Raw genomic sequence first — 19,830 nt, forward strand, 5'->3', positions numbered from 1 at the left:
TGCAAATTTGAGGATATAACAATCAGCATCAACAAAGGAGGTCAGTGGATTTAGTTTACTTGGTTTTTCAGAGGGTATTTGACAAGGTGCTGCACATGAGGCTACTTAATGAGATAAGGGCTGGTTGATTTTCAGGAAAGATGATACCATGGAGAGTTTACAAAAATAAATTTAGTCTGTAATTAACTCTGGTGGCCCCATCAGAGGAAAGACATCGAGGCTTTGCAGAAGATACAGCCGGTGCTAACCAGGATGCTTCCTGGAATAGAGAGCATGCATTATAATGAGAATTTGGACATACTGGAGTTGTCGTCTCTGGAGCGGGAGAGGCTAAGAGTAGATCTGCTGAATTTTATACAATTTATGAGAGACATGGATCTACCAGACAGACAGTATTTTCCCCACGGTTGAAATGTCAAATAATAGAGGGCACATTTTAAAGGTGAGATGGGGTAATTCCAAAGGACATGTGAGGTGCAGGGTTTATTCTTTTTTTACACAGACTGCTGGTGTGGGGTGGTGGTAGAGGCAGATTCATTGGGAAGGTTTAAGAGATGTTAAAATAGCCAAGGTTACGGTGTGGAAAAAGATTTCAGGGATAATTTATTTTTACAAAAAGAGGCGTGTGTCTGAAAGCACTGCTGAGGGTGGTGATTGAGGCAGATACATTCAAGACATTTAAGGGACAGTCAGATAGGGAAAGGGATGGCACAAAAAGCAGAGTTATAGGCTGTGCTGTGGTTAAGAGTTGGACAGAGCTTGGGAAAGCGGGGGCAGACGGGAAGAAAGCATGGGATCAGCTTGGGTGCTTTAGGGGTTACGAGATCCTGGGTAGCAAACCTCCCTCCGCCTCAGCTGTGCCTCTGCGAGAAGCTCTGGATCGCTGTGGCTGATGGGGTTCCCGAGCAACCTCAAATCAAGTCCTACACCAAGACAGAAAGTTATGGCGATGTATTGATTTTATGATGACAAATGTAAATTAAACAATGTGCAACCTGCTAACTTGCGGGAATAACTAAGCTGTTCCTGATTCACTCAGAGTCAGATACAATTAACTGCCAGGTGACAACGAGTGACCGGTTGAATAATCAGTCCCATTTCTCACCGTCACTCTGCATCGGGGAACCGATGATTATAAAATCACACTTCAGGGCCGTGTCCGGGATCGCTGCAGATCGAGGGTCACTACCAGGGTATTTGTCGATTTAACATGATTATATTGGCCAGACTGCTGAATGTACTGTCCTCAGCAAAGAGAAAAAAGTATTCTCTCCCAGTATATTCCCACCTCAGGACACTGGTGTCCCAGACTGAGTCCCACCTCCTGGCTCTTTCCGTCTGTGTAATTCCCCAAGACCTCATTAAATGAGCACCCAGGACATTCAGCAGAAACAGAGCCGCTGGTCAGAAAGGGGAAATGCATGTCTATGCAAACTCCTCCGACGTCAAAGAGTGCTTGGTTTGAGAAGAGAGCCGTTCGAACCACTGGGAATTAAAACTGGAGCGTTGTCATCAAACGGGAGGGCAGGGAATCGGTCAAAATGTCCCCATCCCACGGGCGGGGATGTTCACACATTCAGATGTTCACAGGTTCACTCTCAGTCCGGGTTTGGGTTCCTGCAGAGATCTCAGTTCCTTCCCCCCGGTCTCACTGAACCGATTCCCCCACAGCCTGAAAAAGATGAGAGAATGAAGATGAAATAAACAGATTACACAACAGTGTCAGTAACAGGGGACCTGGGTTAATGTTTCAAAAACGCTGACAAACAAATATCACCGGCGAACCCACAGATCCGCTGATATTTTATCACCGTGAACATTAACAGGAACACTCACTCGATAGAGACCAGACTTGGGACCTTCAGTATGAGGCCACGGAGAGCAGGGATAGATCGGTCCGTGAGCGAGTTTGATCTCAGGGCCAGCTCCGTTAGTGATCGGTTTGTACTGAGAGCGGAGGCGAGATCTTTGGCACCAGAATCTGTGAGACCGACATCCCACAGCCTGGAGATGAGAGAGAGTGAGGGTGAAGGACACAGAGAGACAGGAGATGGTACAAATCCCCAGTGTTTATCAGTAACACAATTACTGATCACATTAATGTTCAGTGTCAGACACCCAGTGACTGTAAGCACAATCTCCCACAGTCTGGTACTTACCACAGTTTCTGTATTTTACACACCGGGTTCGTCAGAGCCGCAGACACCAGTTTCACTCCTGAATCTCCCAGTTTATTAACACTCAGGTTCAGCTCTATCAGTGTTCGGTTTGCACTGAGAGCAGAGGCAAGATCCTCAGCACCAGAATCTGTGAGACCGACATCATTCAGCCTGGGAATGAGAGAGAGTGTGTGAAAGACATACAGACAGGAGACATTGGAAATTACCAGTGTTTATCAGTAACACAATTACTGTTCAGCTTGATGTCCAATGTCTGATACCCAGTGACTGCAAACACAATCTCCCACAGTCTGGTACTTACCGCAGTTTCTGTATTTTACACTCCGGGTTCCTCAGAGCCGCAGACACCAGTTTCACTCCTGTATCTCCCAGGTCATTCCCCCCAAGTCTAAACACAAAGAGACAAACTAATGAACAAAGAGATTGAAACCGTGGGTCTGAGGGAATATCTCTCACTCAGATATTTCAGAAAACATGAAACCCTCCAGTAATTAACTAATCGGAATTCTCATCACTGTCAAATGTCACTACCAAATGTCAGTAATTTAGTGTATCAGTGTGACTCTGTAATTTCCCATATTCTGTCTCCTTCCCCAACAGTTGGTATAGTGTCCCTCATGTGAGAATTACCAAAGGAAACACGGTGGGAAAATTATCCCTACAGGAAGAAGGGGAACAAGGAAGAGGGTTCCCTATAGAGTGATGGGGATGGGGAAGAGAGATCCCACAGGATGAAGGAGGGTGGGGAAGAGTGATCTCATAGGGGGATGGAGGATGGGGAAGAGATAATCCACAGCATGAAGCGGAATGAAGACGAGTGATCGGGGGTTGGAAGAGAGATCACCACAGGGGAAAGGGTGATGGAAGGATGTGGAGAAGCGAATGCACAGGATGAATGGGACTTGTGCAGAGAGGTTCCACAAGAGTATAGCGTTGAGTAAAGATGTTCCCACAAGAGGAGGTGATGCAGAAGTAGATCCATGGGAGAGGTTGGTCTGAACTGAGGTCCACAATCAGGAGAAAAGATGCCGACATGGTGACTGGGTATCGTGTATGGAGTATGTACTGGGTACAGGTGGAGTGATGGCGATAGCAACTTGCAGGGAAGGGCAGAGGAGGACAATCTCACAGTGGTATTTCCCTACCTGTCACTGGGAAAGCCAGCTAACCCTCCCTTGTCCCTCAACTGGAAGAGGGTGTGAAGTTCCTACTCAACTCTTGCAGTCACTGCCGGTGTCGCTGTCAGCAACAGTGAGAAGGAACATTGTCAATAGACGTGTCACAGGAAGCAAGAAACATGGCCATTCCTCTGATTTACTACCATTAAACCAATGGCCGTTGTTCACTGATCTGATGAAGTCTCCAGATCCCATCAGAAAGAACCACAGAACCCTCCTGTCCTTGGGGAATTACTGACCCTTGGTCATTTGTCACAATTTTTCATAATTTGATTTACTCCATTTTTTTCCCAAGTTCCTTTACATTGAAACAACACAATGGAACAGTTTCACATTTCACAGTGAGAGAGAAATCTGGTTACCTCAACTCCTGGCACTTGTGCAGCCCGGTTCCCAGCCGCTGGATTCCTTCACACTGAATTCGGCAGTTCCAAAAATCGAGCTGTTTTATTGTATTACAGAATCCGATGACATGAGACAGGACCGCGCAGTCAATCGGGGTCAGTGGCATTTCACAGAATGAAAGTTTTTCCACAGATCCCAGTGTGGCCTGAGCCAGTCCACGATTCTGAGACTCAAACAGGTAGTGTAATGCGTTCAGGAGCCTCCTTGTATCATCTTCACCAGCAGAGTTATATATCTGGTTTTCAACCTCCTCCTTCACCCAGTCAATCACTCGGCAGGTCGTTTGATGAGGAAATGGGCCCAGAAACTCCTCCAGGCCCCGAGCTGTCATTGGGTTGGAGAGACCAGCAACAAAACGGAGAAATACCTCAAATCGCCCATCTTTCGTGCTGTGGGCTTTAGTGAGGAATTTCAGGATATCCCCAGGATGTGGATTCAGGAATTGTGCGACTGCAGCTACAAACTCTTGGATGGTGAGGTTTGGGAATGTGTACACCACGCTCCGGGCAGAATCCTTTCTCTCCAAAAGCTCCATCAGGAACCCGGACAGGAACTGGGAAGGCTGCAGATTGCGGTTGATCAGGTCTCCATCTGTAAACACAATCTTCTTCTCGGACACTCCTTTGAAGGCCATCTGACCAACCCTGAGTAACACATCACGGGGGCTCTCAATCTCACGGCCGTGGTTTTTCAGGATGTTGTAAATATAGTAGGAGTACAGTTGGGTGATGGTCTTGGGAACTAGCTGTGGGTCCCTGACTCTTTGTGTGAAAAAGGGGCCCAGTGCCAGGGCGAGGATCCAGCAGTAGGAGGGGTTGTAGCTCATGGTGTACAGGATGTCGTTCTCCTTCACATAATTGAAAACAGCTTCCGCCACCGTCTGATCTTCAAAATGTCTGATGAAATATTTCTTCCGTTCCTCATCAACAAATCCCAGGATTTCAGCCCAGACACTGATCTTTGCCTTTTCCAATAAATGTAACGCAGTGGGGCGGGTGGTCACCAGCACTGAACACCCTGGGAGCAGCTTGCCCTGGATTAAACTGTACACAATGTCAGACACCTTGCACTTGAATTCAGGATCTGTGCATGTGGACTGAGCCTCTGTGTCTCTCCGACTGTCAGCAAAATCAATTGTGTCATTGAATTCATCCAAACCATCAAATATAAACAGCAATCCCTTTGGGTTCTTCCAGACTTCTCTCAGGAAATTCCCAAAGTAAGGATGCTGATCCAGAATCAGTTCCTTCAGGTTTATTCGACAGTTAATACTGTTTAAATCACGAAATTTGAAACTGAAGACAAACTGGAACTGTTGGTATATTATCCCCGTGGCCCAGTCATAAACAATCTTTTGTACCATTGTTGTTTTCCCGATCCCTGGCGCTCCCGCCACTGCTGCTGAACTCCCAGATTTGGATTTACTCCGGGAAAAGCTGCTCTGGAACAACTGATCACTCCGGATTTTTTCCAGCTCTCCGCGGAGATGTTTCTCTCTACACTCCTCGTGGTCTCTGCCTCTTGCTAGCAGCTCATCTTCCACCAGTGTCCGAACGCGAACAGTAGAAATAACCGTGAGCTCAGCGTATCGATCAACCAGCTGGAAAATCTTCACCTTCTCCGTCATCAGGATCGTGTTCACTTTCAGTGTTTCAGTTTCTGCCCGCAGAGTCTCCTTGTGTTTCTGTTGAACATCTTCCATGGGAACAGAGAACATATTCAAGATGTTAAATGGCTCATCTGACAAAGAACTTTATAACTGCATTTCAACATTCAGTGTTTGAGATTACGTGAATAAATTCAATGCTTCCATGGATATTAGGACAGAAAGTAAAATTCTGTTCACAGACACCGGCATTGACAGTAACGGATGTCCCTGGAAATGTCCAATCCTCATTTTCTGGTTCTAGTTATTTGTGAAAGTGAACATTCCCCTGATTGCACTTTTTGAGGAAGCTTAAACAAGCATCACTCCCCACTAACATCTTAACTACGTTCTACAGAGGAGTGGTTGAGAGTGTGCTGACCTTTTGCATCACAACCACCAGGTTGTGGAGTACCAACTCCAGCTGCAGTGCTGCCGACAGAAAACCTTGCAGAGGGTTGTTAGGGGAACAGAGAAGGTTATTGGGGTCTCCCTATCTTCTGTCCAAGACGTCTTTCAGAGTCGACGCCTCCAGAAGACACGGTACATCATTAAAGACCCCGCACACCCTCTCCATGAACTGTTTGTTCTTCTGCCATCAGGCAAACGTTACAGGAGCATCAAAACTAAAACCACAAGGCTGCTAAACAGCTTCCTCCCACAGGCAGTCAGATTGCTAAATAGCTGCTCGATCTGACTCTACTTTGGACATTTTTAACTGCACTGGACACTTGTAACTTGATTTTAACTGACATGTGGCTGTTGTGTTTTTCTTTTTATTGTTGTGTTTACTATTTATTGTTGCGTTTGTTATGTTATGATTGCATTGCTCCTGGGAAACGCTGTCTCATTCTGCCCTGCAGAGCTGATGTACAGTTAGAATGACAATAAAGTTTTCGAATCTTGAATATTCTATTGCAATCCTGACTGCACTCCCGTTACAACATTTCACTATATTTAAAGCATTGCTTGCATCATTAACAGACGATGTTAATATTGATCTGGTGTGGAAATATGGAGAGCAGGACACTGTGCATTTTGTCAAAGCTGTACACTGGGGAGTCACAGGTGTCCACTGCTCTTGCATCAAAACAGGAGCAGAATATGCGGGAAATACTCAGGTCGGGCAGCGTCTGGGGGAGAATCACATTGAAGTTGTGGATCGATAACCCATCGGAATGATAAGAAAGAAAATGGGTGCTTTCCAATTCCAATGGGTAGTTTTCAATCGCAGTGATGGAGGATTGATGGAAAGATGAAATCTGTGATAATGGAAGAAACCACAAGCGTCTGTCTCAGTGATGTACATCGTGTCTGTGGGCGAGGGTGGTGAAGTCTTGGCAAATGCTACTCATCAGTCTTGCTCTTGGGGTGTGGGGCGCTGTCTTATGATGTCTCCGTCTGTCAGAGTCGACCGTGGATGTCCTGCCCCTGCAAGCCGGGACACTCCGATATGGAGAGGAAGCTTTTGCCGATGTAGCAAGCTCCCTCTCTCCATGCATCTGATGAACACAAGGGATCGGCAGAGACTGACATAGCTTGGCACCAGAGGTGTCATAGGATATGCCAGTCTGCGTTGAACACCATTTAACACTGACTTAGGGGTTCCAGGTCAAGAATTTTCCCACTGGGTTTACTCCCAAACTCTTCCCCATGAGGGGTACAGTTGCAAGGCAGCGGAGCTTTGAGATCAGAGTTTTCTTGTTCCTGGGTGAGCTGCCAATCACAGCCGATGAGCCCCATCTGAACAAAGCGACTGGCTGTAAGGCATCAGTAACCCACCTTTGCCCCTTCTCCTGTCAGAAGAAACGCTTTACCAGGCTTAGAGGCTGAACCACACGTGAAGGGCAGGAGCTGGACAGAGGCTACTTGCCACTGGGATCATTTAATAGGACGTGGCAGCTCATCCGCACTGCCAACCCCCCGGGTATAACAATCTTAAGCAACCAAGGGGCACTGTATTATTGGCAATCAATCTGTAAATTAGTTTATTATTGTCACATGCACCACTGTAAAATGGAAAACTTTTCTGCATGCGATCCGTACAGATCATCATATCACATCGGTGCAATGAGGTCGTAGAATGAGTCGACTGTACTTCCTTAGAAGGTTGGCGTCATTCAATGTCTGTAGTGAGATGCTGAAGATGTTCTATAGGTCAGTTGTGGAGAGCGCCCTCTTCTTTGTGGTGGCGTGTTGGGGAGGAAGCATTAAGAAGAGGGACGCCTCACGTCTTAATAAGCTGGTAAGGAAGGCGGGCTCTGTCGTGGGCAAAGTACTGGAGAGTTTAACATCGGTAGCTGAGCGAAGGGCGCTGAGTAGGCTACGGTCAATTATGGAAAACTCTGAACATCCTCTACATAGCACCATCCAGAGACAGAGAAGCAGTTTCAGCGACAGGTTACTATCGATGCAATGCTCCTCAGACAGGATGAAGAGGTCAATACTCCCCATTGCCATTAGGCTTTACAATTCAACCGCCAGGACTTAAGAACCTTTTTAAAGCTATTATTAATGCTTTTTGAGATAGTGATTTAGATGCATATCATATTTTTTTACTGAGTTAAGTATTGTATGTAATTAGTTTTGCTACAACAAGTGTATGGGACATTGGAAAAAAAAAGTTGAATTTCCCCATGGGGATGAATAAAGTATCTATCTATCTATCTATCTATCTATCTATCTATCTATCTATCTATCTATCTATCTATCTATCTATCTATCTATCTATCTATCTATCTATCTATCTATCTATCTATCTATCTATCTATCTATCACCAAGACCAAGGAGATGGTAGTGGACTTTAGGAGATCTAGGCCTCATATGGAGCCAGTGATCATTAATGGAGAATGTGTGGAACAGGTTAAGACCTACAAGTATCTGGGAGTACAGTTAGACGAGAAGCTAGACTGGACTGCCAACACAGATGCCTTGTGCAGGAAGGCACAGAGTCGAATGTACTTCCTAAGAAGGTTGGCGTCATTCAATGTTTGTAGTGAGATGCTGAAGATTTTCTATAGGTCAGTTGTGGAGAGCGCCCTCTTCTTTGTGGTGGCGTGTTGGGGAGGAAGCATTAAGAAGAGGGACGCCTCACGTCTTAATAAGCTGGTAAGGAAGGCGGGCTCTGTCGTGGGCAAAGTACTGGAGAGTTTAACATCGGTAGCTGAGCGAAGGGCGCTGAGTAGGCTACGGTCAATTATGGATAACTCTGAACATCCTCTACATAGCACCATCCTGAGACAGAGAAGCAGTTTCAGCGACAGGTTACTATCGATGCAATGCTCCTCAGAGAGGATGAAGAGGTCAATACTCCCCAATGCCATTAGGCTTTACAATTCTACCGCCAGGACTTAAGAACATTTTAAAGCTATTATTAATGCTTTTTGAGATGGTGATTTAGATGTATATCACATTTTTTTACTGAGTTAAGTATTGTATGTAATTAGTTTTGCTACAACAAGTGTATGGGACATTGGAAAAAAGTTGAATTTCCCCATGGGGATGAATAAAGTATCTATCTATCTATCTATCTATCTATCTATCTATCTATCTATCTATCTATCTATCTATCTATCTATCTATCTATCTATCTATCTATCTATCTATCTATCTAGAAGGAAAAATGGAACAGGATAGTTCAGGGAAACAGTGTTTCAGTTGCCGAGAAAATGCAGTGCAGGCAGACAATAAGGTAGAAGGTCAAAGGATCATTGGGAGGTCAGCGTTGAGTTTTTTTTGGGACGATGTCCCTAAACTGTAGAATTCAACACCTAAAACTACAGTACTGTGCAGAAGTCTGAGGTGTATATTAGGACTGACACATTTTGTCTTTCATTTTCTAGTTTGCACTTTATCCCGTTGTGATGCGGTTTGAACGGCATCGTCTGGATGAAAGGTGCTTTATAAATAAGTTATTATTATTATTATTATTATTGTTATTATTATTATTATTATTATTATTATTATTATTATTATTGTTGTTGTTATTATTATTATTATTATTATTATTATTATTATTATTATTATTATTATCATCATCATCTTAGCCTAAACTGGTAAAACCTGAGGTACAGGCATAGCCAAGCACACTCATGTCTCAATTGATAGGAGAATTCTGACTATTCTCGTGGTGTATAGTATTGAGGGTTTTCGAAGATTTACACAAGTATTGCCGTGTGGGCCTAATTTATTAATACTATTCTGTAAAGCCTTTAGGATGATACCAGTTAATGATATTACGATTGGGATAACGAATACCCTGTTCGTCTTCCATAGTCATTCATTTTGTCCTTTTAATTCAACATATTTCTGGCATTTTTTTACTAATTCATTTCTGTAAGCTATGTGTGTTTGGAATGGCTATATATATTTAAAAAGTTGCTTTTGCTTGTTTATTCTGTAAAATTACATCCGAACGCATATCATGGATTACGCTATCTGAAATAATGATCGGACGCAGTATGATATGAACGACTCCGATAGGACTCTAAAAGTGGAGCAGGCTTGTACTTACTGCAAGTTGTGGTGTTTTTCATCAGTTGTAGTTTAAGCAATGTTTTTGTGAACGTTGTCCACCACTTGACTGTGCTTGTGCAAGTAATGAGATTCAGTTAAACTACTGCAGGATCTTGTAAAGTCGGATTGTTTCTGGTTTCTCTTGTAATTTTCAGCATTTATCGTCATGAACCTATTGGTCGTTTATTCTGTATTTTTGATAACTACATGTGTTAACAACCTTGTCCTGTATTGCGACAATGATCCCTTCTGTTTCTGGGAAGAGTTCTCCAACTCTGAGCCAAGGGCTCGACGCTTCCTTGTCGGCTCAGATCGTGTGGCTGTCTTCCACGGGGAGTCAGACTCTTCCATTGGTTAGCGTTTTATGACAGTTTCTTCATGTTTTATGGGTTAAGCCTTCATTTTCGTTCAGTGATGTGTACCCCTTATTGGATTTGCATATGCTTGTACGGAGTGCTGAATCCTGCTTGCGTTATAAAAATATGTCAATAGAGCTAATTGTGGATTTCAGAAAAGGCGAGATGAGGGAACACAACACACCAGTCCTCATAAAGTTATCTGATGTGGAAAGAGTGAACAATTCCAAATTCCTGGCTGTCAGTATCTCCCACTATCTAACCTGGACCCAATATATCGATGCAGCTACAAAGAAGGCACAACAGTGACTATATTTCATCAGGAGTTTCCAACATCACTCGAATATTTCTACAGGTGTAACTTGGAGAGCATTGTAACTGGCTGCATCACCGTCTGGTTCATGGGGACTACTGCACACGATCAGAGTAAGGCGTACACTCAACGATTCAGAACAACTTCTCCTCTGCCATCCAGTTTCTGAATGGACATTGGACCCATCGATACTGTTTCACTAATCTCTTTTTAAATTTCTATTTCTGCACTACTTATTTAGTTTAATATTTCATATAATCACACAGACATGGATAGCTCTATATGTTCAACTTCCAGGCCCTGAAGCCGCTTTGCTGCTCAGCCAGATCCACCGTCTGACAGGCCACATGTCTCGCATGGATAGCTCCAGGTTACCGAAAGCAGTACTCTACGGAGAACTCTCTCAGGGCAAGAGAGATCGGGGTGCCCCGCGCAGGAGGTACAAGGACCAAATTAAGCAGAGGCTCTCTCAGGCAAATATGGAGGTCAATGAGGGGCAGCCGCTGATCCACGGAAAAACCAAGAATTTTGAGGAACCCAGAAGAGCGACTGCTGAAAAGAAGAGGGGATGCAAGAAGGATCCAACTATCCAAGCGCCTGCATCCCAGCTGCCCCTCTGTCCCAACTGCTCCCGGGTCTGCAGATCCAGAATTGGCCCCTACAGTCACCAACAATCGTGTCGTCATCCAGTGCCACCACCCTCCCCCCCCACCTCCCCCCCTACACACACACAGACACAGACACACTCACACACACACACACACACACACACATTTGGGAAGAGAACAGGATTTAGGGTATGTTTCATGATCATTAATGCTTGGTGGAACCCCGGAATGCCCATTCCCTCAAATCCTTTTGTTCCCCGGATCTGGAGTACCTGGTGCTGCTGTATAAACCTTTCTGGCTACCAAGGGAGTTCCCGGCTGTTATTATCACAACTGTGTAATAACAACATCCCCCAGTTGTGTGTTATTGTCACAGAGGGGGGATGCTTCCCTTCAGAAATCGGTCAGGACTTCCCAAACCACAACATTTGTATCAACAGTTCCGTGTAAACAGCACTTGCCGTGTGACCGACCGCTTACAATGCCGGTGATCAGCAGGAGCTCAAGAAATTCAGCTCTGATCTGTGCAAAGTCATCCAGGCAGCGAAACGACAATACAGAGATCGCATTCAGGCACAACTCTCCACCAACAACACACACAGCTTATGGCAAGCTCTGCACCCCAATGCAGACTTCTGAGCTAAGTGCAGTGGTGCTGCCAACATCGCTCCCTGTCTCCCAGAGGTTCTAAGCCTCTTTACGCTCGGTTCGATATCGCCAACACTGAGACCCCGAGGAGAGCCGACAAAGCGACCTGCACATTGGCCATCTCTGAGGATGAAGTTCGCAGATGTTTCCAACGAGTGGACAGTCGCAAGGTTGAGGGACCGGACGGCGTCCCAGGGCGGGTACTCAGGATGCGCGCGGCACAACTGGCAGGTGTATTTACGGATATTTTTAATCACACCCTCTCCCAGTGAAGAGTTCCCTCCTGCTTCAAATCATCCACCATGGTTCCTGTACCTAAAACGACTAAGGCAACATGCCTGAACGTTTGAGTCCTGTCGCACTCACCTCAGTAATAAGCAAATGCTTTGAGAGGCTGGTCAAGGACTGCATCTGCAGCTTGTTACCACCCACACTGGACCCCCTACAATTCACCTACCTACACAACCGATCAACAGATGACACAATAGCCACTGCTCTGCACACCTACTTAAACATCTGGAGAAGAGGGATGCTTATGTGAGAATGATGTTATTAGACTACAGTTCAGCATTCAACACCATAGTTCCCTCCAGGCTCGACAAGAAGCTCAGAGACCTCGGCCTTGACCCTGCCTAGTGCAGCTGGATCCTGGACTTCCTGTCAGATCGCCGGCAGGTGGTAAGAGTGGGCTCCCTTATCTCTGCCCCTCTGCCCCTCAACACAGGAGCCCCTCAGGGCTGTGTCCGAAGCACCCTCCTTTACTCTCTGTATGCGCATGACTGTGTCGCCACCCACAGCTCCAATCTGCTAATTAAATTTGCTGAGTATACTATATTTATTGGCCAAATCTCAAGTAATAACGAGGCAGCCTACACAGAAGAAGTCATCAGCCTGACACAGTGGTGTCAAGAAAACAACTTCTCCCTCAATGTCGCAAAGACAAGAGGAATGGAGATAGGCTAACCCCCACTGATATCAATGGGTCTGGGGTTGAGACAGTGAACAGCTTTAAGTTCCTTGGCATTCACATCACTGAGGACCTCACGTGGTCTGTACACATCAATTGTGTGGTGAAAAAAGGCACAACAGCACCTCTTTCACCTCAGATAGAACCATGGAACCGTAGAACATTACAGCACAGCCCTTCCTGACTGTGCCACACCATTTTTCTGCCTAGTCGCACTGACCAGCACCTGGCCCATATCCCTCCATACACCTCTCATCCATATACCTGTCCAGGTTTTTCCTAAATGTCAAAAGTGAGCCCGCATTCACCACTTCAGCTGGCAGCTCATTCCACACTCCCACCACTCTCTGCGTGAAGAAGCACCTTCCCCAATGTTCCCTTTAAACTTTTCCCCTTCACCCTTAACCCATGACCTCTGTTTTTTTTCTCCCCTAGCCTCAGTGGAAAAAGCCTGCTTGTATTGCTTGTATCCCCTCTACCTATACCCATCATAATTTTAAACACCTCTATCAAATCACTTCTCATTCTCCTACATGCCAGGGAATAAAGTCCTAACCTATCCAAACATTCTCTGTAACTCAGTTTCTCAAGTCCCGGCAACATCTTTGTAAACCTTCTCTGCACTCTTTCAACCTTATTAATATCCTTCCTGTAATTCGGTGACCAAAACTGCATACAATACCCCAAATTCGGTCTCGCTAATGTGTTATACAACCTCACCATTACATTCCAACTCTTATACTCAGTACTTTGATTTATAAAGGCCGATGTACCAAAAGCTCTGTTTACGACCCTATCTACTTGTGACGCCACTTTTAGGGAATTATGTATCTATACTCCCAGATCCCTCTGCTCTACTGCCCTCCTCTGTGTTCTGCCATTTACCTTGTATGTTCTAATTTGGTTTGATCTTCCGAAGTGCAATACCTCACACTTGTCCGCATTAAACTCCATCTGCCATTTTACATCCCATTCCCCCAACTGGTCCAGATCCCTCTGCAAGCTTTGAAAACCTTCCTCACTGTCCACTACACCTCCAATCTTTGTATCATTAGCAAATTTGCTGATCCAGTTTGCCACATTATCATCCAGATCATTGATATAGATGACAAATAAGAATGGACCCAGCACTGATCCCCGTGGCACATCACTGGTCACAGGCCTCCACTCAGAGTAGCAATCTTCCACTACCACTCTCTGGCTTCTTTCATTGAGCCAATGTCTGATGCAATTTACTACCTCTCCATGTATACCTAGCGACTGAATCTTCCTAACTAACCTCCCATGCGGGACCTTGCCAAAAGCCTTACTGAAGTCCATGTATATAACATCCACTGCTTTCCCTTCATCCACTTTCCTGGAAACTTCCTCGAAAAGCTCTAATGGATTGGTTAAACATGACGCATAAAGCCATACTGACTTTTTCTAATAAGTCCCTCACTACCGAAATACCTGGAGACCTTATCTCTTAGTATTCCTTCCAATAATTTACCGACTACCGATGTCAAACTTACCGGCCTATAATTTCATGGCTTACATTTTGAGCCTTTTTTAAACAACAGAACTGCATGAGCTATCCTTCAGTCCTCTGCCACCCGGTCCGTGGATATCGACATAATACTTATGCCAGGGCCACTGCAATTTCAACATTAGTCTTCTTCAAGGTCCGAGTGAATACCCCGTCAGGTCCTGGGGATTTATTTACTCTGATTTGCCTCAAGACCTCCTCCTCTTTAATCTGTATAACTTCCATGACCTCCCTACTTGTTTGCCTTGTTTCCATAGACTCCATTCCAGTTTCCTTAGTAAATAGAGATGCAAAATACCCATTTAAGATCTCCCCCATTTCTTTTGGTTCCATACATAGCTGACCACTCTGATCTTCAAGAGGACCAATTTTATCCCTTACTATCCTTTTGCTCTTAACATACCTGTAGATGTTCTTAAAATTATCGTTCACCCTGACTGCCAAAGCAACCTCATGTCTTCTTTTAGCCCTCCTGATTTTTTCTTAAGTATTTTCTTACTCTTTGTATACTCCTCAAGCATCTTACTTCCTCCCTGTTGCCTATAAATGTTATACATCTCTCTCTTCTTCTTTATCAGAGTCCCAATATCCCTCGATAACCAAGGCTTTTTATTCCTATTCATTTTGCCTTCAACTATGACAGGAACATACAAACTCTACACTCTCAAAATTTCTCCTTTGAAGGCCTCCCACTTACAAATCACATCATTGCCAGAGAACAACCTGTCCCAATCTACGATTTTTAGATCCCTTCTCATTTCTTCAAATTTGGCCTTTTTCAGTTTTAGAACGTCAACCCGAGGACCAGATCTATCTTTATCCATGATCAAGTTGAAACTAATGATGTTATTATCACTGGAAGGAAAGTGTTCCCCGATACACACTTCCGTCACCTGCCCTAACTCATTGCATAATAGGAGATCTAATATTGCATCCTCCCTAGTTGGTACATCTATATATTGATTTAGAAAACTTTCCTGAACACATGTTGCAAACTCTAACCCATCTAGACCTTTAACAGGATGGGAGTCCCAAGCAATGTGTGGAAAATTAAAATCCTCTACAATGACAAATTTCTGTCTCCTGCAGTTGTCTGTTATCTCTCTGCAAATTTGCTCCTCCAATTCTCGCTAACTATTGGGTAGTCCATAATACAACCCTATTAATGTGGTCATACCTTCCGGTTTCTCAGCTCCACCCATAGGGCCTCAGTAGACAAGCCATCTAATCTGTCCTGCCGAAGCACTGCTGTAATATTTTCCCTGACTAGCAAATCCACCACCCACGCTTTATCCCTCTGTCTCTATCACATCTGAAACATTGGAACCCTGGAACATTGAACTGCCAGTCCTGCCCCTCCTGTAGCCAAGTTTCAGTAATGGCTATGATGTGATAATTCCATGTGTCAATCCAGGCCCTCAGCTCGTCTGCCTTTCCTGCAATACTCCACGCTTTGAAATATACACACCTCAGAATATTATTACCACCACCCACAACCTTGCTATTTGTGGCTTTGCATGAACTACCACCATTATTTATGTTTACCACCGTTCCACTATCTACTCAGGCACTCTGGTTCCCATCCCTCTGCCAATCTAGTTTAAACCCTCCCCAATAACACTAGCAAACCTCCCTGCAAGTATATTGGTCCCCTTGTAGTTCAGGCGTAACCCGTCTCTGTTGTACAGGTCCCACCTGCCCCAGAAGAGGTCCCAATGATCTAGAAATCTGAAACCCTGCCCCCTACTCCAGTTTCTCAGCCACGTGTTCATCTGCCAGAGCATCGCATTCTTACCCTCACTGGCACGTGGCACAGGAAGCAATCCAGAGATTACTACCCTCTATGTCCTGTTTTTCAACTTCCTACCAAGCTCTCTGTACTCACTAATCAAGACACCCTGACTCTTTCTACCTATGGCATTGGTTCCGATGTGTAGCACGGAATTTGGCTGATCATCATCCCACCTCAGAATGCTGTGCAGGCGATCAGAGACATTCCTGACCCTGGCACCCGGGAGGCAACAAACCATCTGGGAGTCTCTGTTACGACCATAGAATCTCCTGTCTGTACCCCTGACTATGGAGTCCCCTATCACTACCGCTCTCCTTTTCTTCCTCCCCCGTTCTGCACTGCAGCACCAGATTCAGTGCCAGAGATCCGGCTGCCGCAGTTTGTCCCAGGTAATCCTTCCCCCCAACAGTATCCAAATTGGTATACCTGTTCTGGAGGGGAATGGCCACAGGGGAACCCTGCAGTAACTGCCCTTTCCCCTTCCCTCGCCTGACGGTAGCCCAATTACCTGTGCCCTGTTCCTTAGGTGTAACTACCTCCTGGAAGCTACTATCTATAAACTGCTCAGTCTTTCGAATGATCCGGAGGTCATCCATCTCCTGCTCCAGTTCCCTAACGCGGTCTGTTAGGAGCTGCAGCTGGGTGCACTTCTTGCAGGTGTCGTTGTCAGGGACACCGGATGTCTCCCTGACTTCACACATCCTGCAAGAGGAGCATTCCAACATCCTGCCTGGCTTATTCTCTAGACTGAACAAAAAAAAAGAAAAACAGCAAAACAGATGGTTGAGATGATTGAGTACATGTGGGATGGGCCCCTAAATTTTGTGCATCCTGACTGGCTGCATCACTGCCTGGTATGGGAATTGTACTTCCCTCAATCGCACGACTCTGCAGAGAGTGGTGCGGATAGCCCAGTGCATCTGTAGATGTGAACTTCCTACTATTCAGGTCATTTCAGGGACAGGGGGTAAAAAGTGCCCGAAGGATCATTCTGGACCCAAGTCTCACCAAGCACAAAGTGTTCCAGCTGCTACCATCCGGGAAATGGTACCGCAGTGTTAAAGCCAGGACCAACAGGCTCCACGACAGCTTCTTTCATCAGGCCATCAGACTGATTAAGTCATGCTGATACAATTCTATTTCTACAATTGAATACATAAATACACGCTCAGCGCACACGCTTTACTGTAATTGTGCTGCTGGCGCAGAAAAACAATTTTCACGAAATGTATCCATGATATTAACCCTGACCCTGAAAATTTTTATCTGGCTGTTGTCTCATTTTTCTAGATCTGTTATTCATCATCCTCATACTGTCCTCGTTCATATCAGTCTACGCGCTTTCCAGTGCACATGGTGTTTTCCAGAAATTGCTATTTAAGTTCTTATTTTTCTTTGCATATTTCCCGATCCGTTTCAGACCAGGATATTATACCAAACCAATACGTCAATATGGGCACAGTGAGTGTTTACTACCTTTGTTATATTTTTACTGTTCAGCTCTGTTTGGCAGATTTTCTTGATCCTCGATGTAAATTCAAAGTTTGTTCAGCCTTGCAGTAAATTCAGATTTTCAGCTTTGAAGTAAATTTTGTTGGCAGGTTTTCCTTTATCACACGATTATCTATTTTCTTTGCTTATTGATATCCTAAATATACGTTTCATATTCTGTTGCATTGTATCCTGATGCTCTGTTTGATATTCTACCGGTTCTATTGCACCTTTCTTTATGTTTAATCATGTTCTGTACTTTCCTAGTCTAAAGTTCATGCTTATATATTTGGAAATTAGTTCCATTATTTGAATTATTTGTTTCAGCTTTACTGATGCAAGAGCAAATAATTTAAAATCATCAATGTATAACTGTGTCAAGGTATAATTCGTATTTTCTTCTGATTAGATACCTGATTTTGTCTGTTTCAGTAAATTATGAGTGGGCTTAAAGCTAGACAAAACCATAGTGTGCTTAGTGAGTCTCTCTGAAAAATCCCTCCATTTATTTTGATAGTTGTCGTTCCTCTGTGGTTGTTAATAGGACGTTTATTTTACGCGAATGCTTCATCAGATGTTGCAGAAATTTCACAAGTATTGTATGAATTTTATATATATTTGGAACCTTTTAAACACACGTGGAACAGAATCAGATGTGTTTTGTATTGATAGACAATATAACACTGAAAGATTTCTGCTTTCTACAGGGTTTGAAATAGAATTACATAATCTTTTATCTGTTGTTCAAACCCGAACGGTATTCTGTCTGCTGTCCTGTGAGTATATTGTGGTTATCTAAGTTGTTATCTGAGTTGTTATTAGTTACGGGATGTACGATGCTATAATTTTAGATATAAAATTGCCTTATTATTATTAGGAGCTAATAATAACATAGTAGGTGACCATTTAGTGGTCTTATAAATGCAGAATAAAGCTGTCGTTTAGACTGGTGGTACATACCTTCAGCCTTTTATATGTTCTGCCCCATGGGAGTATGACAGAGAGGATGTATGAGGTGGTTTGGGGTTCAGTAGCAAGGCTTTGGGTCGGGTTTGCGTCTTGCCAGCTTGATTGAGTTCCTCCAGGAGGTGACAAAGGTGTTGGATGATGTTACACATGGAAATTGTCTACTTGTATACTGGCAGAGTCTTTGACAAGATCCCACATGGGAGGTTCATACAGAAAATTAACATGCTTGAGAACTGTGGGGAATTGTCCTGGCTGCCGGGGACCCAAACGGGGAGAAATTTATTGGCTGGCGGGTGGTGAATCGGTGAAATTATTGCCATAGACGTCTGAAGAAGACACCTCATTGAGTATATTTAAAATGCAGGTCGATATGTTCCTGATTAGGAAAAGTGTCAACGTTTACTGGGATAATGGGGTAGAGAGGAATTGAAGAGCAAATTCACTGAGCCGAATGGCTTAATTCTGCTCCTGGATCTTATGGTTTCAGGGAGCATCTGGAGTATTGTGTTCACTTCTGATTGTCGAGCTCTTGGAAGGATTGGTTAGGGTGCAGAACAGGTTCATCAGGGTGTTGCCTGGATTCGGTGACATGTGCTACAAGTAGAGGTTTGATAAACTTGCTTTGTTTACTCTGGCGGTAGAATACAGATCTGACTGAGGTGTGCAAGTTTGAGAGATAAGAGTTTGGGTCGACAGCCTGTATTTTGTTTGTTTATTTTTACATATGACTGGTGTCTAATACCAGAGGGCATTTGGTTAAGGTGAGATGGGGTAAATTTACAGCAATTGTGGGTAGTTTTTTAACAGAGTTGTGGGTGCCTGGAATTTACTGTCTGGGTCAACATGGCTTTGTGAAGGGAAGGTTCTGCCTCACGAGGCTAATTGAGTTTTTTTGAAGAGGTAACAAAAAGCAATTGATGAAGGTATGGTGGTAGATGTGGTCTACATGGATTCAGCAGAACCAACAGCTGTATTAATAGAAAAAAATATATTGTAGAATATTCAGGCTGCAAAGAGAGATTCTTTGAATTGTTACTTGAATCCAGAGATCAGCGAATGTTTAATGGCGAATTTTGATTCCCAAGCTTTGCCAAGTCAGAGACTAACATTTGAGATGTGGTTTGAACTGTGCATTTGATCACTCACCTATCAGCTGAGTGGGTAATTCAGATAAACCTTGGGTGATGTTCATGTATTCCTGTGGATCAGGACCTGTTTAAATATTTTAAAAAAA

General features: G+C 44.3%; 1 protein-coding gene across 1 annotated transcript in view; it reads right to left on the reverse strand.

Moving 5' to 3' along the window:
• Positions 1 to 941: 941 nt before the first annotated feature.
• LOC140720816 (NACHT, LRR and PYD domains-containing protein 3-like) overlaps positions 942 to 19,830 on the reverse strand; it is a 34,545-nt gene continuing 15,656 nt past the window's right edge. Inside the window, exons 7-12 of the mRNA XM_073035658.1 lie at positions 19,743 to 19,808; positions 3,721 to 5,458; positions 2,482 to 2,568; positions 2,160 to 2,330; positions 1,837 to 2,004; positions 942 to 1,672 (exon numbers count right to left, since the gene is read on the reverse strand). Coding sequence (XP_072891759.1) covers positions 1,585 to 1,672; positions 1,837 to 2,004; positions 2,160 to 2,330; positions 2,482 to 2,568; positions 3,721 to 5,458; positions 19,743 to 19,808 — 2,318 coding nt within the window. The 3' untranslated portion in view covers positions 942 to 1,584. The remainder of the gene's footprint in view (positions 1,673 to 1,836; positions 2,005 to 2,159; positions 2,331 to 2,481; positions 2,569 to 3,720; positions 5,459 to 19,742; positions 19,809 to 19,830) is intronic.

This window comes from Hemitrygon akajei, unplaced genomic scaffold (genome assembly GCF_048418815.1).
Source record: "Hemitrygon akajei unplaced genomic scaffold, sHemAka1.3 Scf000047, whole genome shotgun sequence".
Lineage (NCBI taxonomy): Eukaryota > Metazoa > Chordata > Chondrichthyes > Myliobatiformes > Dasyatidae > Hemitrygon > Hemitrygon akajei.